Here is a 21,670-nt window from a genome sequence, read left to right on the forward strand (position 1 = left end):
AAGTACTCAAAAACCTTTGTGAATTTCTCTGAATTATCTTGACCTATCCAGAAACTCAACCCAAAATTCATTTTTTTAATTTTATACCTCATAATTTATGAAATGATAAAAATATTTTTTGAAAACAATTAAAGTGTTTTTCAGAGAAATTTAAATACTTATGTGTTCAAGCGAGTCTGGAAAAAGTGCTAAGTGAGCCTAACATAATAATTATTTATCGTCTTATTTGAATGTTAAACATTGCTCGGTTCTTCTAAGTATTGACTAACCATAACATGAGCTGAAAATTGACAAATAAACATTATGGTTCTCCTTCAGAAACAGTAGGTCACATAAATTGAGTAAAACAAATTAGTTTATGGTTTTTTATTGCTCATCCTTAAATATGTAATAACAATCGATATCTTACAAAAGTTAACTGTTTTATAAAGACAGTTCACTGGCAACCTGCATTCAACTTACTTTGTACTTAGACTAAGAGAATTGAGGAAAAGAAGAGATATATACAGAAAAAAATATACAAATGTCAAGTTTCACATCAGTCCCATCCGTGGTCATGGTGGTGTGTAACTTTTACCCAGACTTTTTCCCACACCGGCTTGGAAATTTGTTTCCACGCAGGTATTTGGATTTCTTTCCATACAGGGACCCATATTTGCTTCCATTCGTCCTTCCAAATCTGGACCTTTTTGGTTATCCATTCTTCCTTCTTTTCCGTCCTCCAGATTTGTACTTTTTCCTCCACCCAGATCTGTTCTTTCTTTGGGATCCAGATCTGTTTCTTCTCGGTTCTCCAGATCTGTTCCTTCTTCGGGATCCAGATCTGTTTCTTCTCAGTCCTCCAGATTTGTTTCTTCTCTGTCCTCCAGATCTGTTGTTTCTCAGTACGCCAAATTTGTTTCTTTTCTGTGCGCCAAATCTGCTTCCATTCGGGTTTCCACTCGAGCTTCTTCTGTGGCACCCAGATTTGTTTCTTCTCAGTCCTCCAAATCTTCTTCCAAACAGGTTTCCAAATGAGCTTCTTCTTCCATAGATCGTGTGCTGTATATTCGGCACCATGGGGATCTTTGCCTAAATAGTGCTCTCCAGGGATGCCTTCTTTCACCAGAACGGGTACATAGTTCTTTTTCCATTCGGGAACTTGGATTTCTTTCCACGCTGGAACCTGGATTTCTTTCCAAACTGGAACCCAGATTTGTTTCTTGTCTGGCACTTGGATTTCTTTCCAGTCCGGAACTTGGATTTCTTTCCAGTCAGGTACCTTCTCTTCCACCCAGTCTGGAACTTGGATCTCTTTCCAAGCTGGTACTTGTTTCTCTATCCAGTCTGGAACTTTGATTTCCTTCCAGGCTGGCACTTGGGTTTCTTTCCAGACGGGTTTCTTGACAATTTTCCAGTCAGGTACCTGGATCTCCTTCCAGATGGGAATCTGTTTCTCGATCCAAACCGGAACTTGAATCTTCTTCCAGTCTGGTTTCCAGATCAACTTCTTCTCCGTTTTCCAGATCTTAACCCACTTCGTTTTCCACGTGAGCTTCGTGCTCCAGTACCCTTCAGGTTCATGGTGAAAGCCTCTTTTGACCCTGCTGAGACTAACTGGGCCACTATGTGATGGTGCTATGAATATACATGCTAGGGCCACCTTGAAACATAAAAAATTCTATAGTCGCATTATCTCAAGTGAATTGAAGGAAAGTTTAAGGCCTGGTTGTTCAGTTCAGGAAATGAAATGTCAAAATTAATCTAGGATCAACTTTAATCCCGAACTGAACAACTGGGCCTAAAGTGTGTGTACAGAGATTCATAGATTATCTAATAGAGGTGATGATTGCTTTTATATTCGAGATAATCAGATTTAAAGAGACGGAAATAGTGTTTAAATATTTTTCAGAATGGAATTGAGATTTTAAATTCTAGAAGACGTTAATGAAACTATTTTTCATGACAAAATAAAGTTTGAGACCAAATTTCATCTCGAAATTTTTTGCACATTTTAGATCAATTTCTTCGACACAAAAACTGAGTGTTATCACCAAAAAACTGCGTTCACACACTACCACACCGTAATCCTCATTGGGTTTTCAATTAATCAAAACAGTGACACTAACCAGAAGAGCCCAACACTTCATCTTGGATATCTTCCCCAAAACAGAAGGGGTGTTGTATGCGCTTAAACGCTTCTAGTTCACTGAAGCTGCTGCCATATTTCTTTCGTTTTATACCAATTCTGTGTTTCAGCATTTTGCATTACATTTCCCCCAATAATTTTGATGCGTTGCCATTGCCAATAGAATGTATGAGGGGACTAGGGGGGCAATTCTGGTTACTTTCTTCGCGTCCTTCGAAATTAGTGGGGGATCTTACTGTAAGTTGCTATCTTCCTAATGTGCTGAATGATATGCGATTTTCTACGGATCATGATTCTTGACCCAATAATTTGAATTATTCCCAGTGTTTTCTAGGTTATTCTTGGCGGTGTTTTTCATACGTAACATGGTCTGGATTGAGTGCAGTGAAAATTCGGTGGTGTGGCTCGAGATTGAGAGTGATGTTAAATTGTTAATTGTAGTTTATAGGTTGTTATTGGTAGCCGGTGTTCTTTACTGTGGGAAATCAATAAGAACAGCTTCAAAACTTATCGAGGAATTGCAATGTTTCAATCTATTTTCTGAATTTTTCATTTTGAACAATGCAGTTAATTCCGTAAAAAAGTAAATAATGTTTTAATTTGGTAGTGAGATTTTTGATTATGTCTTGACTTTTGTGAATTTCCTTTATAGAAAACATTCTCTTTTATTTGTCCTTTCTATACAGACTGACTAAAAGTTAACGAAAAAAATCAATATCTTCTTATATATTTTGAAATAAAACCAATTTCAAGAGTGATAAATGAAAGAACGTATCGTTGGGTAGAAATTTATGAAATGTGAAGCATTATATCAATAAGATGCTCATTTATTTTTGTATTTATGGGTTCACTCCAGATAAATCATCAATTAATATCCAACGAAAAAATAATGTTTTCGATGTGTATATCATTTATATCAAAAGAATGAAAGAAGAATGGATGAAATCCTCATTACCATCACCAAACTAACAAAAGATGCATCGATTTCTGGCACAAAAATTAGGGTTGCCATTTAAATAAAAAAAACTGAACTACATTTCTCCCTTCATAAAGGAATAAATAATTCATACTCAAATAAACATGAAAAGTTCAGACATAAAATAAAAATTAAACGATATTGATTGAAATTCAATCTGGTAGGAGTATACATCTTCTGAAACTCTTTGGGGTTTTCACTCCCAGTCTCTTAATTTAAGCAGGAGTAAATCAATTATTTTAATTTTATTATTGATTTCGTTTCAGAGGCTGGGAGTTAAAACCCTGAAGTTTCAGAAAAAAATGAATTGGTTCGATAATTTGTCTACAAAATTGTATTCGAATCGTCTTTTTCGTTTTTGAGATTCAAAATAAATGACTCTGTTATTATCCAGGAGAAAATGAGAAGGAACTGTAACCATTACTGGAAATCTACTAGCTATATGTTTTGCGATATTTCGCAGTGTACATTTTCTGATCGAAGTTTGGGCAAAAATTATTCTTCCTTTATTGCCTTCTTCATTATAACTTTTTGCCTACGACAAAATTTATTCAGAAAATGAAAAATTAGTTCTTCATTATCTTAGTACTTCTTAATTAATTCTCAAACATAACAGGAACTATACATCTTGATTAAGAGTATTTGCATATAGAAATTCTAGTTACTCATTGTTTAATTTTCGCTTGTATTGAATTACGCGATTTCACGATGTCAATTAACTATCGCATAATTATTCAGTTCCTTCATCTGTTGTATGGTGGGAAACCAAGTTGCTAGCATCAATTACACATAAATTTCAAATGTCGGAGGATATTACTATTAGCCAGGTATGCTCTGATTGTTTTGGAACAAATGTAGATATGTATTTGGGAATGTTCACATAACCTCTTAGTTGGAAATCAAGAAATTCAACTTGGTGAGACTCAGTTTCGAAAAATTATCCAAATTCTATAACAGTGTTTCAGGGCATATAAAGAATCTTAATCTGCCACGATCGAGTATGTACACAATTTTGGATAGCTCTCCGCGTCTTTTCTCTTTAATTTTTTACCGTAGAGTGGTCAGTAATGTCGAATAATAATCTCCAGTTATTGTTCTACCCGTATCCAGAAACTCACTCATGATTACTCCATGGCAATCCCAAAAAACTGAAGCAAGAACTTTTCCAACAGATTTTTGGACACGAAACTTCTAAGATCTTGGTGAACCAGAGTGTCGCCATTCCATCGATTGTTGCTTTGTTTCTGGATCGTAGAAATGTAAGTCTCATCTATAGCAACAATTCGGTTTAAGAAGTCTACATCATTTTCAAATCGAGCACAGATCGAACGCGATGCTTCTACCCTTGCATGCTTTTGGTCAACATTAAAATATTTGGGGATCCATTTTGCAGCAATTTTTCTCATGTCCAAATTGACGTGAACTATATGATGAACGCGTCCGTATGAAATATTCAGTACTTCAGATATCCGTTTTAGCCCAATTCGACGGTCTTATGAAATCATGTCATGAACTGCATTGATATTTTCGATGACTGACACAGAAAGTGGCCTTCCCGATCGGTCATCACCTTCAATGGAAAATTTATCTCATTTGAAGCTTGCAGTCCAATTTTTCACGGTCGCATACGAAGGACATTGATCACCAAGAATATTAAGCATATCTTCGTAAATCTGCTTAACTCTTAATTCTTTTAAATACAGGTACTTGATGATAGCTCGATACTCCAATTTACTGTCGGGTTTACTTTGTTGACCTCAAACTTCACACTGACACTTCTAATGAGTTATTGTTCAATGCTATGGTAACTCAATATTTTTCTTATGCATGGAACTGGTCTAGGCTAACTAGATATCAAGACATCCTCGTATATGCCATCAAATCAATTTTTTCTCAGTTCAAATGGATTCCGGACAGCCTACAATATACCTACTTTCTTCATGTGTTTTCACACATAATGGACTTTCTAGACATTGGGATTTGAGGGCTAAGAAATTGACGTATTGAAGCATGAGTAAATTTTTCTCAACAGGTCATCCTTTCTTCAGGAAAATTTCAATGTTCGATTCTTGATGCACTGAATGCTGAATGGAATGGAATTATTCTGTTCACTATGTGCCATATGGTTGGAAAGAAATCATCATTTATCCTTATGTTATAGCTGAATATTAATCGGACTAAAAACCTATTCCAACAAGGAAACTTCGAATCGAATAACTCGTTCTGTCATCAAAACGTAATTTTTTCTTTCAGATGCAGCCAAGTAAAACGGAGTAGGTTTGTCTGCTGCATTTTGATGAACTGCATAACGTGTAGTCCAAGGACTTCCGTATGTCCACATAACTCATCAGTAAGACTCTATTACTTATGATATAATGATTGTCTCCTTCGTTATTTCCAATCAAACGATTTTGGCTTCGTCGACACGGAAGGTATTAGTCGGGGATCGTTATTATTGCTTCTCTCTTGAGGTACTTCATCGTCATTAATGGCGATGAGGATGTGCATCTTACTTGAATAGGTTTTCTTCGAGTTCTTAGCTTCTGCTATTAGCAGGTAGCGTTCTGGATTGTTGTATTAAAATTATCAGCAAATTTTAATTTATATAAAGTATATAAATTGAGATGGTTTTCTCTCACGTGGATAAACATTCTTTATTATATCCTACTTCAGAAATGGGGAGAATAAAAAGGCAGCTAGAAATATTTTATGAAAAATGTTTCAGTGATTTCAGGACTGAGTATCCGAATGATGCTGTAGATCATTCACCTTTAAAAAGTATTCCTATTCTTTCAGAATTTCTACATGCCGAACAGAAAAGAAAACTTTTTTATCAGCGAAACAATAGCAGAGATATGAATACCTATCTCTTTGTCCTTACATCACATCATAGATTATAGAGTAGAAAGATGGAAATCGAAGTGACTAAAGTGACGTGAGCGCCATCTGTGTTTTAAATGTGTTTCTAGGACCCTAAGACTGGGTAAAATATTAATTCGAGGGCCATTTGTAGAAACATATGAAATTTTGTAAGATTTCAGATGGCCATTTGGATCAAAAAGGTTTTGAATATTTTGATTCTCGTACCGCCTTTTGTTTATCTAGCTCGTTGCTGATTATTTAATTTTTTGTCTAATATTTTGGTGAAAACCTCTTATCATGAATTATTGCATGGTGAAGAACTGTAGATTAAATATAATGGATTTTTCCGAAATTAAGTTTTTCACTCAACTGAGGAAAATGGAAATGTAAGTATTAAAACTCGTAATATGTGACTATGGATTGTTGATCCACGTAAATTGTTGTATGCAGGAAGCATCCCTTGCATAAAGGGCCTATTTAGGAGAAATAATGACCTTTATACGACCATTCAATGATTCTCAATGGCTGGTTACAAAACAAAACTATACTTTTTGTTGTTGGTTTTCTAGTCTTAACAAAGTCGATATTGAAATTCAATACAAGGAATAGAGTTCGAATTTCACGCCCCTGAATTGTAAAACAGAAATCTGTTTTTTCCGTATTGACAATACGTTTACAGCGCCATCTCATTGTCAAATGTGTTTTCAGTGGCCAAAATGTAGTCGGTTTTTAGTACTAGAGATATGAGGGCTTTTTTTATCTTTCTACTCTGTAATATTTGATACACATATTATTTTACCCCTATCTACACCACTATGAATTCAAATATTCGTCATGGAAAATGGGTCGATCAGAACTAGCATAATAATATTATATTTGAGTCCAAACCATTCCTTGCAAAGCATACAATAAATGTAATGAGAAAAAAGACATCGCCTATAAAATTACACAATTGGAAAATGTTTGAAGTTGGTAAGAATGGCAGGGCACCAGCATACAGCTGTCTTTGTTATTTATATCGCTTTTATGAAGTAGAAAATTTGATATCTACATTGACCTATTTTACATATATTTCGCACTCAGATTTGGACAATTATTAAATTCTTGTTATTCATGAATTCCAAATTCCAGAGATCGATATTTGGTTTCTTATTTTATATAAAATAAAATTATAATCATTATTTTGAATCATTTGTCGATGTATCCATCTGTTAAGTTAATTCATGGAAGGATCCAAATGTGAAATATTATCAAAGGAACCTCCATCAGAAAATCTTACATGAATGTAGTTTTCTCCTTTTCTATATGGAAAAATCAGCCAACAGGGTTTGTCACCAAACATATCTCAAAAATCGATTGATTCCTTCAAGGCAAAGTTTGAAGGCAATAAACCTTCTCATAGTCAGACAATTCTCTGCTAAACATATTGAAATTGATTTATGCTCATCTCTTCATGATCTCTTGAATGCATGGTTGAGATGTTACTACTAAAAACTAAAAATACCTCCATTGTCTCAACTTTCTTGGATGAAAGTGAGAACGAGAAAACAATCCAATAATTCATACCATTATGTGAGTTTATATGGAGAAGAACAATGCAGGTTTTCATTATACGAATCAATTATTAGTATTGTTTACACTGTGCATTTTCACTTTGACTGAACTTTTGATATGGAGGAGATTTTTAGACACCTGTTGAAAAATAATTCGCAACATTAATATCCATCGAAAATGAATCAGAATTGTAGGATCCTAAGAATTATCATGTATGCAAATGAGAGATAAAGTAAAAAACCGCAGTCATTCTTTCATGTTCTTATGGTTATTGTATAATGGATTAAAATTTAATGCTTTTTTGTTGGGTTGAACGTTGGGATTTAAATCAATAATGTCGATTCATACGGTCTTCCCTCAAGCAAATTTATAATAATAGTGTATGTGTCTCTATGTATATGAAAGTAAGTTCAAATTCCAACATTGAAAGTTCATAGGCTTACACAAGTTTTTTTGACCACAGCGAAATTATATAATGGAATTATACGCTGGAAAGTTTTTTAATTATGTGGGTGAGATCAGATTTATTATAATTATTCAGCTTTTGGGAGTAATAGGAATCTATTCATACGGTTGAAGTCGGACAGTTCAGGAAATGAAGAATATGAAGATTATTCAAGCAACTATCAGGATAATAATGAAATCGTTTGAAATCAATCTTATTGAACTTTATTTATACACCTGTAATTGTTGATTCAATGACAAATGGATTTGAATTCTTCGGTAGTTCATAGTTTATCCGTGTAATCAATCAAACAATCGCTCCTCAAGATATATGTGGACCCATCATTCGGTTATCATACCGTTTACTTCCACTATCTAGTGTCCAAAGCTACCCTTCAAATTTTCCAATACGGAATAAGAATCGAATGACACATATTTTCGAAGGTGTAGACCTGATTATGGTAGTGTTTGTGTTCCACACCATAGTATGAAGACTATACAATGTCCACACTGAGGCTGAAAAAAAAATTATCTGAAGAAATGATTTACCTGAATGAAACGCATCCTTTAAAACTTCAAGAATGATTTTCATCCCAGTGGACCTTGAAATTTCAGACGCAGCTTAATATCAGGTCACAGAAGATCTTCAATTATTTCTGTTGTTTCAATCACAGAACTGAAATATATAAATATAGCCCAGAAAAAAAAAAAAATTTCAAGATCAGAGCATTTCGATCAGAATTCAAAATTGAAACAATTATGTTCCTAATCTGTTAAATTGTGAACATAAACAAAAGTATATAATTAAAATTATCTTAGATTCACATATATATGTTATAGGTTAGAGATCAATGTTTATTCACCATATCAACCTGAAAAATCTTAACTTATGGGCTATTAGCAACTTGAATTCGTTTGTCCATAGCCACCTGATATGTCAATCATTAAATGGACTAAATCTATTTAGCAATCAGAATGAGCACCTGTTTAATATACAGGGTGTCCCAAAACTAGTGAATCAAACGTCACACCACGATAGAGTAGACCAAATATTATCGAATGACACCAACATTAGTTCAACGAAAATGTACCGTTTCCAAAATAATCAGAATTTTATTAAAATACCTAAAGTTGCCGATTTTCGAACTATTTTTCTTAATCACAGGGCTAGTTTGTGAATAAGGATATCGATTTTAAATTATATTGAACTAAAATTATTGTTTTATCTCCCCTAATGGAAATTATTTTAAGTAGTTAATCGATAACCTGAGCAAACGTAAATTAAAACAATTGTTTTTTCTACATGATTTTTATTACTCAGAATAAACCTCCTCTATAGGGGTGATAATATAGGAGAAAAACGCTATCCTTAATCACAAATTGGCCTTGTGATTGAAAAAATAGTTCGAAAATCGGCAACTTTAGATAAGGTTTTTCCAGAAACGGTACATTTTCGCTCAACTATTGTTGGTGTCATTCGATAGTATTTGATCTACTCTATCGTGGTGTGACGTTTGATTCACTAGTTTTGGGACACCCTATATATAACTTTATTGTTCAACCTACCTGTTGAAGGGTTGATTTCCTTTTATATAAATATGGGTGTTTCATTGGTAAATGAACATATCGTTACCTGAGCTAGAGCTACCCTATGCCAGTCCAAAAAACCCATATATGATAGGTCTAATCAATTCCATAACCGAGATACAGCGTGCTTCATGTATGCACCTAAAATTTCAAATTCTCATAACTTGAACCAATCATTATAGGGCAAGAATATATATTGTGCAAAACGGTGGTACTTTCGAGCACCTTATTCAATTTACGTTGTTATGTTTCTTTATTTATTTATTCATCGTTGTTGTCTTCGAATAAATTTTTCTTGATCAATCATGTTTTTCCGGTAATAACTAAATAATTCCTCAGAATATTATGAAATACGAATATGCAATAAGTGGGACAAAAAATCCAACTTGATCACAATGTACGATTCTTCTGAAGATTAGAGGAATTCCAATATTCAATTTGATCTTACCCTGGAGTTCTGGAGTTTCCTTAGAGCAAAATGACGTGCGGGACAATGAAATCTACTGAATCTCAGTGAAAATTTTCTTCTCTTTTCAAATATCTCAATCAAATTGCAAAATTTTAATTTACAGGGTGTTGAATTCCAGCTTGGAAGAAGTCCCATATTTTTTAAATACGGACCTGGAATTTTTTGGAAATTTAAATGTGAATCTATCGACCTGTGTAAGTGAATCAAATACTCCAAATATCAACCGACTCTACTGGTTGGTTCAAAAGTTATGAGAAATTCAAATTTTAGGTTAATACATGAATCAACCTGTATCTCGGTTATGGAATTGATTAGACCTATCTAAAATGTGTTTTTTGGACTCGCCTAGGGTAACTCTAGCTCAGGTTACCGTATGTTCATTCACCAATGAAACACCCTGTATGAGCTATATTTTCGTGGCCTGCGTCACAAATCGTATTTATAGCCATACCACCATCAGCAACCTCTTCCATTAAACAATTAGTGCAATAGTTTCATTGATGGAAAATTTCCAAGTTGAACATTTCCATGGCATAAAACCACGTTAAATCTGGTATTCGATAAAACCCTGCAATCCTCTTCCTTCATATGAAATAAAATTAGAGAACGTTCTGAAATTCTCTGTTGCATAAGCAGAACGAATAGAACTAGGGAGACAATAAAACCTTTGCACTTCCTAGTTGCTCATCATTGGTCATTATGGAATAAACCAGTTCTCGTAAACTTCATACTCTACTTACCAGCTCTACTTGCGTAATATTTAATCTATTTGTACCTACTCAATATGCAAACATTGAGTTTAACTAGTTAATGAGAAGACGCTTGCATCGAAACAAAAAATATTAGGATTAACCTTAACGAGTTATATAAGCTTCATCAAGCATCAAGAGGTAAAGAATAATGAATACCTATAAAAATATTTTTTCTTCACAAAATATTTCTATAAGAATGTTTCAAAATCGAGTCATATGAAACGAGACTAATGACAAACTTTCGTGTTTCACATCGAGATCGAAAAAAGGAATACCTCTGCAGAAGACGGTGAAAAACATGTAATATTGGAATGTTCGAAATTTCAACCTCGTTAACCATAAAAGGCTTAGCTCACGCCTGTGCGTATACTCTTTGGAATAATCAAATAGGTGCGAACAAAGCAACATCGCCATCGAAATAGCACGCTGCGGTTTCGTTATCATATAAAATGAATGAATTTATTTCATCAATGAACGTGCATTGAATGAATACTCTCATTGGCTGTTATAAAAATTAGCGGTACTACATGCTAACCATGATAATGAACTAGCGTAGGTATTACATGACGATCAATTAAGAAAACAAGCATGCATGGAATTGGGATTGATCAAACCAGATGGTGGAAGGATTAAAAATGATCTTTTAAATTGTAGGTTCAAGGTTTTTCCATAAAAAAAAAGAAAACGGTCATCGCCAAGTTGAAACCAGCGTTTCTCACCTCTATAGTTTGATATGGGAACATTTATTTTTGCCAGTAGGTAGGTACTTTTTCATAATGAGAGGACCGATTGCTTCAACGCAATATGCTACAAACTATACAGAGTGTTCCGAAGTTTATGCATCAAAATTTAGTCACAGATTCTGGAGATAATATTAGGAGACCTCTACTGTTACTTTTGCAAGGAGACAAAAGACTTTTTGCCAGCATTTTATTGTGCAGACAAATCTATCTACAATCATTCGTTCAAAATGCTTGGAGAGATTACAAGCAAAGATACAACACTAAAACTCTTGAAAACTGTTAGTTCCTTGGCAGGTTTAAGAGGTGCTACTATCTTGTAGTGTGTCTCCAGACGCACTTGTTCATCATTTCAACAAACAGTCAATAGTTAAAGACCTCAATTGTTTGATTTGTTCATAGGTATATCGTCTAGGCTTGCTGCCTTGTTATATTTCATCTGGCGGATTGTATATCTTCCAATTCCTGCCATGATTCTGCCTTATACCATTATAATGGTATATATGGGTCTTTTCGAGTATGAGTCGACTCCAACAAAACTTTAATGGTACACTTTAGTTTGCGAGCCTCTCCCAAAAGTTCACGATAAATGTCCAAGTTGAATGATCATATTTCATCACGACAAAGCTTGGGCTCACATTGACATAAGATGTAAAATATACAGGGCGTCTTTGACTCGTACAAAAATTTAAGCAGTAGATTCTTGAGGTCAAAAGGAACACTTTTTTCCTTTACCAATTTTTCCGAATCGGCTCGGTTTAAAAGGTACAGGCTGTTGAAAAGCCATAAAAAAATTATTTTTAGTTTCTCTTTCTCACAAACGGTTTTATGGAATGAAAAGAATTTCGGAATATAGTTCTTCATTTATTTGATGAATCTTTTTCGAACACAAGATATTACCTAGTTTTATCATCATAATGGTCATAACCATTACATACCATGAAAATACCAAAAATTCAAAGAACCCAACTCTTAAAACTAAGTAGGACGCTATCTAATGAATATTTGAACGTTTTGTAAAATAAAAGTATTCTTCATATTTTCTTGTATAATGCGCCGTTTGAGAGTAATTTGATGTTTAAAAATTAAAAAGTATCTGTGAAATTTGAAAAGTTGGGTATTTTGGCTGAATTGAATTCTTTTAAAAAAATTCACAGATGTGTAGTGTCACAGATTCAGCTACTTATTCTGAAGGTTACTTTGTTTTTCCAAGGGTGGCACAGCACATAATGCAAAGATAAAATGGCTATATATCTCTTCATCATCAAAAAATAGTATGAAAAAAAAGCCTTTCTTTTGACGTCAAGAATTTATTGTTAAAGTATTTGTATAAGTTAAAGACACACGCTGTATATTATCAGGTTGGCGTTGTCCACCGGTCCATGAAGCCTTTAACCGTACTATTTCAATCGAGACCTATAAATCTGGAACTGCATTGAGTATTTAGGTACCAGTAAATCAAATGTATTCATACTTATTTGGACATGAACAAATCTGACTTCGATGAAGTAAATCTGCTAGGCCTACAGAGATGAGACAAATATCATGATTTAAGGAACGAGAACTCATTTGTTATTCCGGATGACCACGAGATGAAACCGAAGATTTCAGTTGAAATCTTAATCGACCACAACAGCGAAGTTATTAATTTATGTGAACTTGAAGACCCAGCTCCTGAATTATGCATCGCCAGTTTTACTGTTCAGCACGTGCCACAAATCACTGGTATAACTTGCCGAAATAAATTCAGGAACTTTTGTGTTAGGTTGATGCACAATTTGCCACCGTATGTTGACAATATCTTTTGCGACTGGTTGCTTTTTTTACGACCCTCATCGACCAGAAAACTGTAAAGGCTAGCACCAAATCAGGGAAATCAATGAACTGAATTACTACAAAAATTGGCACACTGGTGAAACAATTTTGACAGCTTGAACCATAAATTACAATTCAATTCAGAAAATTACAGTTTTTCCTCCTTCATGTTGAAAAAATTTGGAATATTAGGTATACTTAAACACTATTACTTTGAGATGAAGGTAATTCGGTGTTCCTCCTTTGAAGAGTTGTCATTTGTACACTCTTTGTTCACTATACAGGGTGAGTCTTCGGCTCGTACAAATATTTTGACCGTAGATTCTTGAGGTCGAAAGAAACACATTTTTTCCATACCATTTTTTCAGAATCGGCTCGGTTTAAAAGATACAGGCTGTTGAAAAACCATAAAAAAATTATTGTTAGTTCTATCTCACAAACGGTTATCGAATGAAATGAATTGCGGAATATAGTTTATCATTTATTTGATTAATCTTTTTTGAACACAAGATATCACCCTTGTCTTTCAGTTTTCTCATTATGACCATTACGTACCATAAAAATACCAGAAATTCAAAGAACCCAACTTGTGAAACTAATTTGAACGCTATCTAATGAATATTTGAACGTTTTGTAAAATGAAAGTGTTCTTCATATTTTCTCCTTTAATGCACCGTTTTCGAGTAATTTGATGTACAAAAATTAGAAGGTTTCTCACATTTGAAAAATTGGATACTTTGGCTGAAAACTACTCTGTTTGAAAGATCCACAGATATGTAGTGTCACGGATTTAAATAGTTAGTCTGAAAGTAATTCTTTTTTTTTTTTTTTTTTTTTTTTTTTTTTTTAGAAATTTCGCTTCAACCACAAGGGTTATTAGCGATGGAGTGGTACATATTAATATTATTAATTATATAAGGTTGTCAATTTGTACACTTCTGAGAAATTTTATAATATTATTAACTTCACACTTTTCCACCAAAATGTCTTTCAGAGAACCTGCAATGAAATTTTTTGTTCTTTCTTCGTGGTATCTTGGACATTCACAAAATATATGTTTTACAGTTTGTTTCACGTTACACGTGTCACAGAAAGCTTCTTGGGTCCGGGTTATGAGGTGTTCGTGTGTTAGTCTGGTATGACCGATCCGAAGTCTACTTAGTATCACTTGGTGTCTCCTAATTTTCGGAATGTTTTTATGTGGTTCAATGAAGTTTTTTACTTCTGCCAACTTGGTAGTAGATGAGTTCCATTCTGCTTGCCACAGTTTCTTCTGGGTTTCTTTCAGAAGAGGTGTCAGATCTGTTTGTATGTTATATGGAACAAGTGTAGCGTCTACGTTGGTTGTGGCAGTTTTAGCTAGATAGTCGGCTCGCTCATTACCTCGGATTCCTGTGTGTGATGGAGTCCACAAAAATTTGATTTTCGCTGCGTTGGTATTTGCCCTTTCTAGTTCTTTTTTAATCCTTGTCAAAATTGGATGGTTAGTGTAGAGATCTTGCGTGGCCTGTAATGAGCTGAGGGAGTCGGTGATTATGACGCATTGTCGAAGGTTTTCATCGTTGCAGAATTTTAGTGCTCTCCATATAGCGTATAGTTCACCAGTGAATACTGTTGCTGTTTGGGGTAATCTGAAAATGCTTTCGTGGTCGTCTGTGGTGAATGCAGCTCCAACTCCTTGTTCTGTCTTAGATGCATCTGTATATATATGTTTGTAATCTTGGTATGTTTGCAAGTGGTCATTGAAAATTCTTCTAATAGTATCATGGTTAATTTCTGTTTTTTTGATGTAGGTGAGCTTACAGTCACATTCAGGGAGAGGGACTATCCAGGGTGGTGCATCGTGAGGATTCGATGTCTTGATCATAGTTGGGATGGAGGTGTTGTATTTTGATAGGTATTTGTTCAGTCTTTCATAAAATGGTGGATCAGTTCTGGGATTTCCAAGGTATGTAGTTTTGAAACGATTAGCTATTACGTTATGGAGAACTGGATTTGATGGATTCGATGAAACTGACATAGCATATTTGATGGTGAGGAACTGTCTTCGTGATGCTAAGGATGGTTCTCCAGCTTCACATTGGATACTGCTGACTGGACTAGTACGGTATGCTCCCAAAGAGATTCTGAGTGCATGGTTTTGTATTGTTTCCAAATCTTTCGTTACAGTCTTCTTCGCTGAGTCGTAAACGATGGCACCGTAATCGAGTTTTGACCTTATGAGTGCTTTGTATATTCTTATAAGCATGGTAAAGTCTGCTCCCCAGTCTTTACCTGCTATGGACTTCATAAGATTCAATCCGTTTTGACAGGACTTTTTCAAGTGTGAAACATGGAGTTTCCAGTTCAGTTTTTCATCGAATATCATACCGAGGAATTTAATGCTCTTGACATATTCTATAGGATTTCCATGTAACGTGAGTGAGGGAGGATTATCTAGAGGTTTCCGGGCGAAGAACACACATTTGGTTTTTGAAGAGGAAAATTGCAGTCCTGATTCGAGTGACCATTTTTCCAAGCCTTTGAGGATATCTTGTAGGTATCTTCGTGTTGTGTGTTGGTTTTTTCCTCTGGAAATTATAACCAAGTCATCTGCGAATAGTCTTGCTTTCACAGGTGGTTTGCAATCTAGTAGAATGCTATTAATTATGAGTAGGAATAGGGTAACGCTTATAGGGGATCCTTGTGGGATGCCGTTTTCTTGGATTTTTGATCTCGATTGGTACCCATCTAATTTTACATGAAATGTTCGTTCTTTAAGGAAGTTTGCAATGTATCTGAGTATGTTGCCTTTGATGTTGTAGTTTTCCAATGTCTTGAGTATTTTATGTCGCCAGACGGTGTCATAGGCTCTAGTTATATCAAAAAATATGGCTATACAGTGTTGTTTGTTGGCGAAGGCCTCGTGAACTTCTGATTCGAGGTCGATCAAATTATCCAGTGTTGATCGATTCTTACGAAACCCACTTTGCTCGGGAATTATGAGGTTTTTATGTTCCAACGTCCACATAAGTCTTCTATTAATAATCTTCTCCATTAATTTGCTCATGGTGCATGATAGAGAGATTGGTCTGTAAGATTCAGGAAGGATTTTTGATTTTCCGATTTTGTGTATTGGAATGACTTCACATTTCCGCCAGGCTTCGGGAAAGACATTGGTTGTCCAGATGGTGTTGTATATTCTGACCAACATTTCTTTGGCATTTTCTGGAAGGTTTTTAAGGAATAAGACAGGTATGTCATCTGGTCCTGCACAAGAATTTTTTGTACCGCTCAGAGAATCATTGAGTTCTTGCATAGTGATTTGGGCATTGATTGGAGATTCTTGGTCGGTATCAAATTCCACTGGGTTGTTTTCTTCTTTTCTCTTGATATTTATAAATTCTTTTGGGTAGTTACTACTTTGAGAGTGTCGTTGGTAATTGAATGCTAGTGCTTCGGCCATGTCAGCAGTTCGAGATATAGTTTTGTTTTTATAGATCAAATTAGATATTCTTTTGTTGCCTTTTATTCCTGAGATTTTTTTGATACTATTCCATACAGCGCTTATTGGAGTTGAACTGTTGATGTTAGATGCGAACTCGGTCCAGGATTCCCTACGGCTTTTTTTCATGATGAATCTAGCTCTAGCTCTGAGTCGTTTGTATTCAATGCAATCCTCCTCGGTTTTAGATCTTTTGAATTTGTTGAAAGCACTTTTGGATTCTTTGATAGCCTTATCACATTCTGGTGTCCACCATGGCACCGGATGATGTCCGCTTACCATCTGTTTCTTTTGGACGTGGAGGTTGGCGGACTCTAATATTATGTTGGTGAATTTGTCGACAAGTTCATCGATGTTTTCAGAATCTGGTGTATTCCCAAAGAGTTCGTCCGTTTTCTCTTCAATGTGTGATGTGAATTTAGACCAGTTCGCCGATTTTAGGCGCCATTTCATAACTGGGGTAGTATTTGTTTCAGTTTCGTTGTTCGTGATAACTATTGGGAAATGGTCACTACCATACAGGAAGGGAAGTACTTCCCAGTCGAATGTGATTGACAGTGCAGGGTCGCAAAGTGAGAGGTCGATTGCTGATGATTCTCCCGTATGGGCATCGAAACGTGTTTCTTGTCCATTGTTCATTATGTTAAGGTTAAGATCCGTGATTAATGTTTCAATGTTACGTCCCATCGAGGAAAGCTTTTTTGAACCCCATATTGGGTTGTGGGCATTGAAATCTCCAAGGATAATCTTAGGGGACGGTATTTGATCAATTAAGTTGGTGATCTCCTCGATGCTGGGTTGTTCGTTAGGAGGTATGTAGAGATTGCATATATGTAGTTCTGTTGGCCCGTGTATGGTGACTGCTATTGCTTCTAGATTAGTATTTATTGGGATTTGTTGTGCCTCTAACTTGTTAGATATATACGTGGCTACACCACCCCAAGCATGTTGTAAATTTCTTCGGTTTTTAAAGAAGCCTGTGAAGTTCCGGAGTCTGTGGGTATTGCTATCCCTGAAATGAGTTTCCTGAAGACAAATTATGGACGGGGTGAAGTCTGAAATAAGGAGTTTTAGCATTTCTAAATGGGTAAAGTACCCATTGATATTCCATTGTAGGAGAGATTTGAGCGTGCTAGTTTTAGTGGGTTTCTTGTGAAGAGTCACTGTCAGATGTTTTTTCCAGATCCAATTGTTTTTTTATTTTATTTTGTAGTTTTGTGCATCTTGTTTTCATCTTTCTATCCGTGAAGCGAGGATAGATTTTGTTCAGTGTGTATAATAAACCATGTATGTCAGATGTATAAATTTTGGCAACGCTCAAAGGGTCTGGTGATCCATATACATTTTCGAAAAAATCGGAGATTTGTTGGTAGCTCAAGGGAAAACTGGATGCTTCTTGGTCGAACACTATTTTGGCTGGTCGCATCAGTTCTTCTATAGGTGTTGAGTGTTCGGGTGGTTGAGATGTTTTCGGTTTTTTGGTTGTTTTTTGTGCAAAGTTTGGTTTTGTGTTAGCTTCGTTATCATCAGTCTGAATAGGAGGGGTGATTATATCGGATAATGGTCGTTTTGATGAAGTCTGTGGCTGCGGAGTATCTTTGATGGGGCTCACTGGTTTCGGTAGTTCTTTTGTTGGACGTGAAGGAGGTATATTTGTGGAGATAGTCGTGGTGGAATCATTCTGATTGATTGGTGTGTTGTTGGGGGATTCTGTTGCAGGGCAGTTGGCTGCAAGATGTCCTGTTTGTTTACAACGGAAGCAGGTATGATCAATTGACAGGAAAATACGGTATGATGTTTGGTCATGCGACACTACTATTGATTCGGGTATCTCAATTTGTTCTAGGGGAGCAATATAGGCTTGTCTACGAAAACTTAAAATATGCTTGAACTCAGGGTTGGGTGTACCGATCCTTAGGAAAGTTATTTGTGAAACCAGTTTAATTCCCAATTTCTGTAGTTCTGTTTCGATTATGTTGTGTGGGATAGAGGGACAAACATTAGATATCAGTAGTCTCTCGTTGGGTGTGATCAGCCTTCGCGCTTGTAGTGATTGTTGACCGATTTGTATTGTTCCTTGGTTTGTATCCATAAAGTTGTCGACAATTTCTTCCTTTGATAAGTAGATACAAATTCTGTTGTTCGATATCCTAGATGAGAATATGATATTACTTGGTTTTATTTTGTTGCCTAAGGCAATAAGGTAATCTTCTAGCTTAAGGTTTTCGAGTGCGGGGAAAATTATTGCTTGTTTCTTTGAAGGAAAAATTGTTGTAGGTTGGTTAAGTACTGATGAGTAGGATCTAGTAGTTTGTGAAGTTTGGGAAACCCTGTAGTCAGAGTTTTCCGTCGAATTATTTTCTGAATCCATTGGGATTGCATTTATTTCCTCCATATTAAACGTCGTATCGTATCATACGGTTCTGTCGGAGAGTAGCATCTGGGCACCTGTTGCACTGATAAGGCGCACCAGGTTACTGATAAGGTGTTTCCGAATTTTGTTCTTCGTTGTTATTGTTTATTTATTCGCTCGCAATGATGGAAATTATCAGAACAAATACACTTACAGTTAAAGCGGTCAATCGAAGTGAGTTTAGGTAATGGCTTTCACTTTTGTGTTTATTTCACTACACTTTATCACAGTAGAAATCAAGTATTTTAGACAGACTGGTGCAGATACGTCTTTATCAGTCGGTCAACCATACGGGAATATAAAAAAGTAATTCTGTTTTCCCAGGAGAGGCACAAACCATTATAAGAACTTAAAATGGCTATATATTTTTATCAGGGCCGAATCGGAAAAAATTATTTAGGAAGAAAGTGTTTCTTTTGACCTCAAGAATCTACTGTTGAAATATTTGTACGAGTCAAAGACTCACCCTGTACAGCAAACCAGCATTCAAGACCAACAATAAGAAACATCAAATTCAACATACACAGCATAATATCAGAACTTTCGAATTTCAATGTTTGACAAAAATCATACCCAGTTATTACTTCGTTATTTTATTGACTTATGCGGTGAGTGGTATTTCCGAATAAGTAAGTTACAGGAGATATGCAGACTCGAAATTACTGCATTCGGAATGGAAATATACTCACTCCTTTCACCCCAAGTCCCATGGAAGTTTTCATATTTCACGAGTAATAAATGTCCGGTGATAATGAAATGATAAACGGTTATTAGATATTTTCTCTATTGCTTTGAATTCGAGTTTTTATAGAATTCAAATTAGAATTGTTATGGAATTAACGACATTCTACAATTCTGTATTCTGTCCATTGCAGGCAGTCCTTCCGTGTACAGGATGTTTCGCGCAAACTGTCCTCTACCATTATCTAGAGAGCTCAATAAGATCTCTCTCACAATTTTCTTTTTAAGAGGTATATTCATCTTTGGAACGTTCATCAAGGATCAATAGCTTTTCCTTCGAGTGATCTTGAGATTCTGATATGAGCCTTCAGATTTTTCTTGAAATTTTTCGAGTAATTCATAGATTTCCACATTTGAATGGATTTCTTTTTGAAACAATACGATACTCAGAGGTACCCATAATAATATCAAGTATTCAATAAATATTGGATACCAAAACAAAATAACCTAAATATAAGAAAAGATTAGAAGCTCAAGGGTATGATGAAGAATTCATCATTTGGAATTTGGAATTTGGAAATTTTTTCACTTTGTAATTCCTTCCTCATTCATTAGTACGATTTCACCTTTAATTGGTCGAGTTACATATAAATATCTCCAAACTACCGAACTACCGGAACAAACACATGGTGAAAGAGATATCTTTCCATGCCTTAATTTGCATCTATCAGAAAATTTTCAAGATCGCTGAGTTCGACGTGATCTACTACTCAAAATCACAACATTTTCGTTCGTTACTGACCGATACCAGTTTTAATGGTACAAAAAACAACTTTCTGCGAGATGTAGACCGAATTTCTTCCGAAGGTTCGATTTATCAACAACCCAAAACCCGTTATATAGACACCCGGAAGGAGTTATATAAAATAATTCAAGTGATCTACATTTTTCACTTTCAGTCATCTGTTGCGGACATATCTTGGCAACAGTTGGTTGGTCCCTAGTGGAATAATATATTCAAGAGATGGAAGAATCAAGTACGAAAGATTCGGTATGGAAAAGTTATTCGAAATCTTCATTGGATGAATAAATCAAAATTTCTTCAGAAGGAAAAATCAATACTGGACGACTGGACTCAATTGACTAGCATTTTCTAATAAATACAAGGTATCCCAATGAGAAGGAGCACTCGATTATGAGAAATATCAGGGGAATCATAATAACATAATTTTTGATCTTCCTTAATAAAGTATATTCCTATTCCGGATTGTTTGAACTTTGAACATAAACTACACTGCGCAAAAAAATTAACGCACATTCTGAAAATCTCAATTTTAATGAAAGTTAACTCTACATTGACTTTATAACTTATTTTTTATGTTCTCTCGGGAGGTTTTGAACGAAACAAGACACATTAAATGGAAGAAAAATTCAGGATTTCACCGAATCTTCTGTGAAAGAAGAGAAATGAACAATTTTCAAAATACTGAAATGCTGATAAGTGATTTGATACTTGGTATTTTCACCCCTTGCGTTAATTACAGCTCGGCAACGACGGTTCATACTCAAAATGAGTGATCTTAAAATTGTAATGATAGTTTTAATGTCTGGAAATATAATGTAAGGAAGGTTTTTAACGGCATGCAGACAAGAATTGAATTCTGAAATGAGTGATCTTAAAATGTTCTGATCTAATCCTTCCCAGATTTCTCCGAGTTGGATTCCTAAGTCATTAAGAGAAGCTGGATGATTTTCTGAACTTCTC

At 35.2% G+C, this 21,670-nt stretch overlaps 1 protein-coding gene across 1 annotated transcript; it reads right to left on the bottom strand.

Annotated features, from left to right (window-relative positions):
• Window positions 1-369: 369 nt before the first annotated feature.
• On the bottom strand, window positions 370-2,447 carry LOC123316577 (golgin subfamily A member 6-like protein 22). Its single transcript, XM_044902726.1, has 2 exons — window positions 2,109-2,447; window positions 370-1,642 (listed from the first exon to the last, which is right to left on the bottom strand). Exons 1-2 carry the CDS (start codon window positions 2,127-2,129, stop codon window positions 539-541), a joined length of 1,125 nt encoding a protein of 374 aa, XP_044758661.1. The 5' UTR covers window positions 2,130-2,447; the 3' UTR covers window positions 370-538.
• Between the last annotated feature and the right edge of the window lie 19,223 nt (window positions 2,448-21,670).

This window comes from Coccinella septempunctata, chromosome 1, assembly GCF_907165205.1.
Source record: "Coccinella septempunctata chromosome 1, icCocSept1.1, whole genome shotgun sequence".
Taxonomy (NCBI): Eukaryota; Metazoa; Arthropoda; class Insecta; order Coleoptera; family Coccinellidae; genus Coccinella; species Coccinella septempunctata.

Coding starts and splice junctions, on each gene's coding strand:
- LOC123316577 (XM_044902726.1), bottom strand. CDS start 2,129: ATGAAGTGTTGGGCTCTTCTG. Junction 1,643..2,108: donor TGAAGTGTTGGGCTCTTCTG/GTTAGTGTCACT, acceptor TTATGTTTCAAG/GTGGCCCTAGCATGTATATT.